At 40.1% G+C, this 10,935-nt stretch overlaps 1 protein-coding gene across 1 annotated transcript in view; it reads right to left on the reverse strand.

Moving 5' to 3' along the window:
• gpr39 (G protein-coupled receptor 39) overlaps positions 1–2,566 on the reverse strand; it is a 71,408-nt gene extending 68,842 nt beyond the window's left edge. The window contains exons 1-2 of the mRNA XM_052033624.1: positions 2,437–2,566; positions 1,025–2,166 (exon numbers count right to left, since the gene is read on the reverse strand). Coding sequence (XP_051889584.1) covers positions 1,025–1,844 — 820 coding nt within the window. The 5' untranslated portion in view covers positions 1,845–2,166; positions 2,437–2,566. The remainder of the gene's footprint in view (positions 1–1,024; positions 2,167–2,436) is intronic.
• Between the last annotated feature and the right edge of the window lie 8,369 nt (positions 2,567–10,935).

Raw genomic sequence — 10,935 nt, forward strand, 5'->3', positions numbered from 1 at the left:
TAAAAGTTTGTAATGGCCACAATGGGTTTTGAATTTCCATCTCTGCCCTAGCCTCCCTCCCTGGATTTTAATCTTGTTTGACACTGACAAGTGAACATCAGGGATTCTTAGATAAAACTGATACTGGCAAAGACAGTGGTTTTTTGGAGCAGAGGGGAAAAATATGTCCCGGTTTCTAAACTAAGGGAATTACTATTTGTGGCAGCTTGAAGCACACAAATTGGCTACTACATTTTCTGTGTTACATTTCAAAACATTCTTCACTGGCTCCAATGCCCTTTCAAATTTTCTGAAAAGGATGCAAATGTCATAATAGAAATACATTTTTTCTTTTACTCATTTAGTGTTGGTCCACAGGAGTAAATGGTAAAAATCCTATAAAATTTACAATGTCAAAGTAAGGCCACATGCTCACTATAATCGAGACAAAAGGCTGCTAGTTTGAATTTTATTTCACTTTTTGTTTATAATAGTTACATGGGCTGCATCCTTTCATGCAGCTTCAGAGAGAACTATTGAGGTGCAAGTTTCTAGACTGTGAACTGTGCCAGGAATTAAACATTGGCTTCTTGTTCAATATTGAGTGGGTGAAAATACTCTGGAGGAAGCATTGTCTTTAGTACTAAACATGTGCATGTGTGTTTTCTGCCCATTGTATTAGCCCAGTTATTGCAGGCCTAGCCAGTTAGCCCAACCCAAGTGCATATTTGGTTCCATTGATGCCATTGGAATGGTATAAGTGAATACAAGCAATAGCTGATACCTCCACACATTTAATGGAAGTGACCAAAACCAAACTACCTTATTCCCTCAACAAGACTGGAGTAAAGATTAACATAAGCACTTAGAGGCAACTTTTGGAGATGGATATAAAATACAACAAAAAAGGTAAAGGGAAGAATATATTATGTGCACTTTCTTGTCCCACCAATTCCATAGGCAATGATTTGGCTGCTCACATTTATTCTGCAGCAAATTAGAAAACACAGGAAGATATTACATTAGTAAATGTTAAAGCTCTTACCTAAAAACATGATGCTCTGTTTTCTTGATGATTCTACTTTTGTACTCCTTTGTTTTGAATGGCCTTTACCTTTGGGATCCTTGTTATTAAAATCCATTCTGATTAAAGTGCTCCTCATCATTTTGCACATACATGCAACTGCGACAAGAGTCACAACGTAAAGGATGAAAGCGCTGAAAACACTTGCCTGGAAGACTATCTGTTTAGAGCTGAGGTTGGTGCAAATGGTGTGGTTTGATTTTCTGTTGTCACAGTTACTACGAAGAGGATTGCGGCCATTGTCAGCAAAGGGCTCAAGTGGATCCTCCAAGCCCATTGCGAAGAGGAGTGGCAAGGCTATAAAAAATGAAGTTAGCCAGACAAAGCAAATCAGCTTCACTGTTCTTGAACCAGATACAGACTTGTATTTGAATGGATGACAAATAGCAATGTAACGTTCAAAACTCAAAGTAGCAATATGCAATATTGTGGCATAGCTACAGGTTTCGAAGAGGAAGTTATAAATCTTGCAGGCTGCATTTCCACTGGATGTTGAAAATGGATACCATATCACGCTGTATAATTCCACAGGCATTCCCAATAAAAGAACAAGTAAATCGGCACAGGAAAGACTGATCATGTGATCGGCAACACTCTTTTGAAGATAACCTTTCTTTTGGAGAACCTGTGCGACCTTTATAGTTAAACTATTTCCAATTATCCCTGCCACAAGGATAATACTATATAATATTGTAAGAAAAATCTTGATTGAAAGTTTAACTTCAAAATCGGATACATGTTTATGGTTGAAATATGATTCGCAGTCAATCTGGCCTTCCATAATTAAAAATAATAAAGCAATAACAAAATCTTGTTTAGAAAAATAATCACCTGAAAGACAGTACTGGAAGAGAAATGCAAACCGATTCAACTGTCAGTTACACATAAAGCACAACAAAAAGTGCAATTGTATCCACGGATGTAAGTAACAATTTCCTTCAAATCAACACAAAGTTCACTTTCCTCAAAATCTCCATCAATTCTTCTTTGTCCAAAGATTAAATGGTTGATCTGTTTGTCCTTGCACTTGTATTTTGCCAGAAAGCTGGAAGTAATATGCACTCACTCTGAATCATTGAATGTGAACTTCAGAACATGGCATTCTGTTAAATATTAAACACAGACGTATTAACTGCTGCATTCACATTGTGATGTAATCAGAGGTATGGAGCAATATCCATTTTTTTTTGTTAACAAACTGACCTGTCTGAACATGAATGTGTAAACAAGGGTGGGGAGATAGAAAAGGACTGAGTATTTTGCTCTTAAACTAACAAGGATCTATAATGATTAAAATAGAGCACTGTAAATATTAATATTAAGTCTCCTTTGTGGTTTCATTTAGTTGCCAACAACTTATCTATGTAACTTACCCTCTTTTTTCAGTGGGTTGATGATTTTTGTCCTGTTGCATTAAAAGGATAAAACTTCATTTCATTCTTTGGTGCAGAGACAAGCTGTCTGAGCCAATCTATGCTGTTGTTTGTACTCCACACAATTAACTCTTCCTTTAATTCTTTCCTGCCTGCACCCCACCCACCTTTCTTCCCTACATGTCAAGCCTGTCTTAACCTCATCAATACTGCCTGTTTTCACTACTTCATGCAATGCTGAGTCCATGTTCCAACCACTTTGTGTAAAGAAGTTCCTGATAAATAGTTTTAACAGAAGTAAGTGCTGCTCATGTGGCAGCAAGTTCCACATTCAAACCTCTCCTTAATTAATTAAGTTCCTCTTAAATAATTATGTCAGTGGTTATCCTTTATTTAGACCACTTCACTTGTGTAGCACCTTTTAATGGCAGAAAAATATCTTGAAGTATTTTGAACATTGTAATTTTTAAAAAAGTTCCAAATCCTGTAAGGGGAAAATAAGCTAAATGAAAACTTTTTCCCAGTGCGACAATGGCTAACACGAGGGGACATAATTTTAAGGTGATTGGAGGAAAGTATAAAGAGGATGTCAGGGGTAAGTTTTTTACACAGAGAGTGGTGGGTGCGTGGAATGCACTGCTGGCAGGGGTTTTGGGGGCAGATACATTAGAAACATTTAAGAGACTCAGATAGACACACGAATGATAGAGAAATAGGGGGCTATGTGGGAGGGAAGGGTTAGATAGATCTTAGAGCAGGATAATGTGTTGGCACAACATTGTGGGTCAAAGGGCCTGTACTGTGCTGTACAGGCCCTTTGACCCACAATGTTGCACTGTGTATAATACAACAAGCCTATGTTTGATGCTCTATAAAACACAAATGACCAAAGCTCGCTCAAGTTTTAAGGAGCTTTTGCAGGAAAAGAGAGGGATAGGGAGGTGGACAGACTTGGTGGGTTGAGAGGAAGAATTCCGGGACTAATGGCCTTGGGAGGTAAAGAGATGACTACTAATAGGCTAATGATTAATTTCAGAGAAGCACAAGAACCCAGAAATGGAGACTGCAGACATCTAGGAGGATTATAGAACTGGAGTTCATTACAGAGGTGAAGAGTGAGACAACTGGAAGGATCTGAAAATAAGGATTAAAATTCTAACACTGAGCCAGGAGTAATGAGGAATAAAAGAAAAAGTGTTAAACAAATACTTTTCTACTGTGAAGGGCACAGTAGGCCAGAAATTGTACAGCAGCTGAAAAGGTGCACTAAACTGGAACAGGCCCCTCCCCATCCCTGGAGCCCAAGGCACTGTGTACAATACAACAAGCCTTGCATACTTTCCCCAGCTAACTCTGCCATTACAAAGTCGCAGAGGTAGACAGACTGTAAATTGTGGGTGGAGGAGGTAATGCTGAGAGGCTTGGAGAGGGATGATGGAGATCAGGACCTGAGGTGAACAGAGGATTAAGCCAGGGTTGGGGGTTGGGCAGAGAAAGATTCTGATTGGAAATTGGATGGAGGTTAATGGTTGATTTTGAAGCAACACACACACAAGAGATCCTGCAGATGCTGGAATGTGGATACACACAGAATGCTGGAGGAACTCAGCAAGTCAGGCAGCATCTATGGAGGGAAATAAGCAGTCAACATTTTGGGTCGAGGCCCTTCATCTGGACTGGAAAGGAAGGGGGCAGAAGCTAGAATAAGAAGGTCGGGGAGGGGTAAGAGCACAGGCTGGCAGGTGATAGGCACGTCCAGGTGAGAAAGGGAAGGTAGGTAAGTGGGTGGGGGAGGGGGGATGAAAGGGAGTGATGTAAGAAGCTGAGAGGTGATAGAAGAGGCAAAGAATCAGACTGAAGAATCATTGTTTTTATGAGATGGTGTAAGATCAACTCACATTCTTATGTACATACCAGGCCCATTGAGGCATATGACTCACACATAACTTCAGTGTTAGTTACACATGACCTACCCTCATTTGGTCTGTCAGCAGTAAGTCAAAGGCAAACATTATCCAAGCTATGTACCCCTTAATGTTTATTCTTAAGTAGAGTTTGCTCCCTCCATCCTTCTCTGCTATTGTCAGAAGAAGGAGAAATCCAGTAGGAGAGAGCAGCAGACCATTGGAAAAAAGGAAAGGAGGTGGGGAATAGATGGTATTTGGTATTGGTATTGATTTATTATTGTCACGTACTGAGGTACGGTGAAAAGCTTGTCTTACAAACCGATCGTACAGGTCAATTCATTACACAGTGCAGTTACATTGAGTTAATACAAAGTGCATTGATGTAGTACAGGTAAAAACAGTAACAGTACAGAGTAAAGTGTCACAGCTACAGAGAAAGTGCAGTGCAATAAGGTGCAAGGTCACAACAAGGTAGATCGTGAGGTCATAGTCCATCTCATTGTGCAAGGGAACCGTTCAATAGTCTTATCACAGTGGGGTAGAAGCTGTCCTTAAGTCTAGTGGTACGTGCCCTCAGGCACCTGTATCTTCTACCCGATGGAAGAGGAGAAAAGAGAGAATGTCCCGGGTGGGTGGGGTCTTTGATTATGCTAGCTGCTACACCAAGACAACGAGAGGTAAAGACAGAGTCCAAGGAGGGGAGGCTGGTGTCCGTGATGCACTGGGCTGTGTCCACAACTCTCTGCAGTCAAAGGGGACAAACCAAATTTCTTTAGCCTCCTGAGGAAGTAGAGAAACTGGTGAGCTTTCTTGGCTGTGGCATCTACGTGGTTTGACCAGGACAGGTTGTTGGTGATGTTCACTCCCAGGAACTTGAAGCTCTCAACCCTCTCAACCTCAGCACTGTTGATGTAGACAGGTGCATGTACACCACCCCCTTTCCTGAAGTCAATGACAAGCTCTTTTGTTGACATTGAGGGAAAGGTTGTTGTCATGACGCCATTTCACTAAGCTCTCTATCTCCTTCCTGTACTCCAACTCATCGCTGTTTGAGATACGGCCTACAATGGTGGTATCATCTGCAAACTTGTAGATGGAGTTAGAGCAAAATCTGGCCACACAGTCATGAGTGTATAGGGAGTAGAGTAGAGGGCTGAGGACGCAGTCTTGTGGGGCACTGGTGTTGAAAATAGTTGTGCCGGAGGTATTGCTGCCTATCCTCACTGATTGCGGTCTGTTTATTTGAAAGTCAAGTACCCAGTTACAGAGGGAGGTGTTGAGTCCTAGGTCTCGGAGTTTGGTAACAAGTTTGCTTGGAACTATTGTATTGAAGGCAGAGGTGTAGTCAATAAACAATAGTCTAACGTATGTTGGACTACGTATAGGCTGGTCATGAGGGTGAGGGAGGGGAAGAGAAGGGGTGAGGGGCCCACAGGAATGAATGAAGACAAAGGGGGGAAGAAAAGGGGGGTAAAAGAGGGGAGATTGATTTTTGAAGTGGCATTGCATTGGGAGGGCAGTTGATTTTGGAGGTTGCATTGGGTAGTCAAGTGATTGGCAGTCAGGAGGGTTAGGGAAGGAGGGTGGTGCTGCTGTGTCTGTTAGGCAAGTTATCAGGAGCTCTGAAAACAGCAGAGAAGGATGGAGGGAGCAAACTCTGCTGAAGAATAAACATTAAGGGGTACACAGCTTGGATAACGTTTGCCTTTGACTTCCTGCTGACAGACCAAATAAGGGTAGGTCATGTGTAACTAACACTGAGGTTATGTGTGAGTCATATGCCTCAGTGGGCCTGGTAGGTACATAAGAATGTGAGTTGATCTTACACCATCTCATAAATGATTCTTCAGTCTGATTTGTATATGGCTGTGCTTGGAGATCCCTGTTCCCCTGTAGAAGATGGCACACTGCTTCAGATGCTTAACTTCAGATTTCGGTGCAAAAAGCCCATAAAAAGTTTGCAATCAAAATCAATAACAGCAAAAACCTATGACCTTCAATGTGGTATCATCAGCAAATTCTAACCTGGTTTCCATCTTTGGTGCACTTTCTAGCATTATAATGCAGAAAACATAGTAGTTACAACCATTGGGGTTGATGCCACTGATTTGTACTTTAATGTATTCCATTCTCCAGCATATTCTGTAAGTGGCATTCTGGACTCTTGCCCAGTCAGCGTTGTACCTAAATGTAAGGTCACTCAGAGCAGAACAGGAAATCTGAAGCACGATTACACATTTAAGGAATGTTCATTAACAGAAGTGGAAAAAGAGAAAAAGGATTTGAAAGGACTATTGGTTTTTCATTGAATGTGTAAGATTGCTATTGACAAGCTAAATGGGGTAGTGATAAGAATTCCAATGGCTGCACTGTAGCTGAGTAGTTAAAAATAATTGGAAACAGCTGCATTTTTTACCTGCTAACACAATTTGAGTATAATGCATCACTGTATAAGTATTTTGAACAACATAACAAAATTTCATCTTTACAACAAAAAATTAAATCAAATCCATCACAGGAAGCTATCAAATTAAATTGCTCCACTAATTGTTGAGCTTCCTGTGGAAAAGCTAGTGGGCTCTGGAAAAGGATAATCAATTTTGTCCAGCAGAATGTTGTGCTACAAAATGTTCATTGGACTCTGTATAAAACCACATGCTGACCAACGTGGTCTAATCAGAGAATATCAATTTCACATTTGGCCTGGAGTATGACAGATCTTTATGGGTATATGGTTCTCCATTCAAAGATTTATTAGGACTTTTTTAATCATTAATCACATTTTCCTCCTTTCCATAGCATTTTTTACATTCTCCTTGCAACAAAAAAAAAGGCCATTTGGTCCATTGATCCTCTGCTGACTTTTTGGTTGATTAGTTGGGTGTAGCGATGATATGGATCCAAGGGATTTGTTTCTTCGTTCTCTGGATCAAACCTTATTGATTCCCCAGCTTGGACTTGCCTTTCACTCAAAATATTTAGTGGTGAGGGACATTCAACTGTGTATCTTTCTCCTGGTTTCTTATTCCTTTTCCTTCCATAGCATCCGGGGACTCCTCAAGTATGTCACTCCACTCAAAGATTTCTTGCCTAGAAATTCAATCACTTATTGTTGTATTTTTTTTTCAGCATTAAATCATTGAACATTATTTTCCCCAGCATGAAATTGGATAATGAACCATTTTTGACTCCCTCTGAAAATTTAACTGGGCACCTGCAGGAATTGCACATTTTTTCCTCCTGATGTGAGTTCCATCAATTAATTTCATTCCCTATTCAATGCTTCTTTTTACGATCTTGGATAGCGATCCTGGTAGCAAGCATGTCTTGGTAATGCTGCAGTAGACTGATAAAATTGTAAAATAAGTCCCTTGCTTGCATTTGCTCCATTTTATCCATCCACCAACACTTCCCCTGCTGCCAACATACTGCCTTGATCTATCAGTCAGTATCACCCCTACCACAAGACCAGTTCTACTCCATCAACCTCTTAATCCACCCAAGTCCTCCAATGGAGAACATTTCCATTCACACAGTAGTCTGGGCCTATGTGTGTTCATTAGCTGTGATCACAAAACTGGATTCTTTCAACAATGCTCACCACCAGTCCATGATCTTGTCTGGACTAACAGCTGTTGGCTACCCTTCCCCTTTGTCCAACAGTTTGGAGCAATGTCCAGGTGTTCCTTGCTATCAATGCTACCTCAGTCTTACTGTATTGCTCTGATGATGAATATTTGTGGACAAAAGTAAACTGCTCTAGTCTGTTCACAGCTATTGTGTCTTTTTTGGCTGTGTTCCATTATACTCTTAATTTTTTTGTAATGGAATAACATTCAAATAACAGGGTTTTAAACAATAGAGCTGTAATGTGCTAAATGAATATAGTGCATGTGTCTAATGCATAATAATAAAATTAGCCTAAATCAGGTGTAATGAGAAGATGCAGGAATATAAATGAAAGAAACGAGATGTGCATTGTAAGGGGAAACTTTCTCTATATCTGTTGTATAAGGTTCATCACATTACAGAGGGGGGAAAATCAATTTGCATATCAGAACTAATAACTTGTGCTGGTCTTATTGATAAAATTAAGCCTGGGTAGAGCTATTTCCAATCCATAATCTGTTTACAGGGTGATTGTGAGATCACAGGCATTAAAATTAACTCCATCATGAAAACCTGACAATGTTGGAGATAGCAGGAAGAATTAGCATTTCTGAAGCAAGATCATCAGCCTGAATGTTGGTTCAACTTCTCTCTCCACAGGTGATGCCTGATCTACTGAGTACTTCTGGCTTTTTCCGCTTTTTTTAAATAAAGATTTCCAGTTTCTTACTTTTTGAAAATTAACTCCCCTCTCCAACGTGGGATCTTTCTAAATTCATAGATTCAGAATTTAATAATTGGGTCACAATACTGTGGAGTTCTTCTGCTCCAAAGCCAGTGCTTATGTTAAGATTTACTGACTTTTCTCGGTGGAATTCTTGGTTCATCATTGGTGTGGGCCTAAGCTGACAGCAACATCTTCTGCCTGGGCTGTCCCTGCCTGCACCATGCCTCATGGAATCCACTGAGGCAGGATAATCTTCCACAGAATCCCAGCTGTCAGAATGGGAAGTATGCTGAGCCTCCTATTGAAAAGAATGAGAAAATCAGCTGCTGAGACATTGAAAAATAGAGCTTTGATTTAGTTAGTTTAAATATTTTTTAATTGTCTTTAGGTGTGTGTGCTTTAGCATTTTAATTTTAAGTGATACAATTTAAAAAAATATTTCAATGGTTCCCAGGCATTCTCAAATCTTTTGGCAACCTCAGTGACATTTCCAAACATTGAATGACCATGACAGCTTCGACAGCCAGTGAGCCTGGGCTCATGGTTGTCACAGATTTCCTGTGAGTTCAAGAAGCTGTTTAGGCTGAGAACTGCCCTACATTGCATGCCTGAAGATTGTGCCTGGGAACACTCTGGAAGAAAGGACAGTCTCAGGGCAGTGGGAGATCTTTTTTCCAGTGACAATGCATAACAATGAATGCATTTGAAATGAAATGTATTTTGCTTAATACAGGCTATGAACCTTGGGTTAATGAAGTACTGAATCTGTGCTGAGTATGCTTGTATTATGCCACCAAAAAGAATTACTTTCATGCGGCTATATTCCAATAGTTCTGTGTTTAGATTATTACAAGAAACTTTCTTTGTTTTTCAGTTTAATGATGGAAAAGAAAATTGAACATCTAAAAATTGTCTGTTTAATAATCATTTTATAAGAAGACTAAATAAATGCATGATGAGTGTGTTTGGGTCAATGAGTATAACTGTGGTTTGTGATATTTATGATCGAGGTACATAAACTCATTTGGGTGTATCATCATAGGGCTAGTGCCTTTGGAACTAAATCTGATGGCACAGTGATGGAGCTGCTAGAGCTCCTTCACCTCATGACTGGCAGTAGTTTACATTGGTTGGCTGGCTGACTGACTGACTACTGGGGCTGAAGTAGTGCGTGCTGATAGAGGACAACTGTTTTATGTCCTGTTAAGTCACCGCCAATCCCTGGGACAATGCCTTGAGCATTTCTAGTAACTTGTTGGGACAGATTGTTGCAGTCCTATAACACAGTGACGCAGCTGGTTGATTGCCTTGTAGTTCCAGTGATCCAGGTTCAGTCCTGACCTTGGATGTTGTCTGCATAGTTTGCACATTCTCACTGTGACCACATAGGTTTCTGCTGGGTGCTCTAGGCCCCTGCCACATCCCAAAGGCATGCAGGTTAGTTGCCCACTAAATTGCCTCTAGTGTGTAGGTGAGTGGTTGAATCTGGGGGAAGTTGCTGAGAATGTGGGAAGAATGGCATAGGATTAGTGTAGAGGTGTTTTAGAGGGTCAGTATGGATCTGGTGGGCCAAAGGACTTGTTTTTGTGCAATGTGATTCTGACTGAAAGTGTTCAAATGGAAAGTAGGAAAGAAGAGGGTAATGTAGGAAGTCTTTGAGAGAGTAAAATTGAACTGGACAAATAACTTTCCTTTTTCATATCATTCAAAACTGTGCAATCGCAGGTGATTATTTAAAGATTTAAAGCATATTGACAAATTTGACGTGAACTATAGCTCATGCAGGCCTAAGTTCTCTTGTTGACAAGGTAAATTCTACCAGTTGCTTATTTTATTGCAGAAAATATCATTAACACCTCCTCAAGGCTCAATAACAGTAATTTACATTTATATTGCACCTTTTAAGATAGGAAAAATCCCAAGGCACTTTACAAATTGGAGAGAAAATATAGATAAAAGGAATAATGGAAGCAAAGTGGGATAGTTACAAAAGATGATTGAAGGCTTGGTTGAAAAGATATAAGTGTTGAAATAATCTAAATTAATCTGGGTAGAAAAAGACTCTGAAACATGTAATGAAACCACCTAGATAAAAGCCTCAGTGGCTATGAAGGCAAGGTTGAAAAGATGGGATTGGTGGAAGGCATTGGTGATGGATGATATATGCAATTTTGATAGTGGATGGCAAGGGAGCAAAGACTGCACATTCAAATGTCCTTTGCAAGAAACCTTGAAGTACTTATTACTTGATGTCAT

Source organism: Pristis pectinata, chromosome 1 (genome assembly GCF_009764475.1).
Source record: "Pristis pectinata isolate sPriPec2 chromosome 1, sPriPec2.1.pri, whole genome shotgun sequence".
NCBI lineage: Eukaryota > Metazoa > Chordata > Chondrichthyes > Rhinopristiformes > Pristidae > Pristis > Pristis pectinata.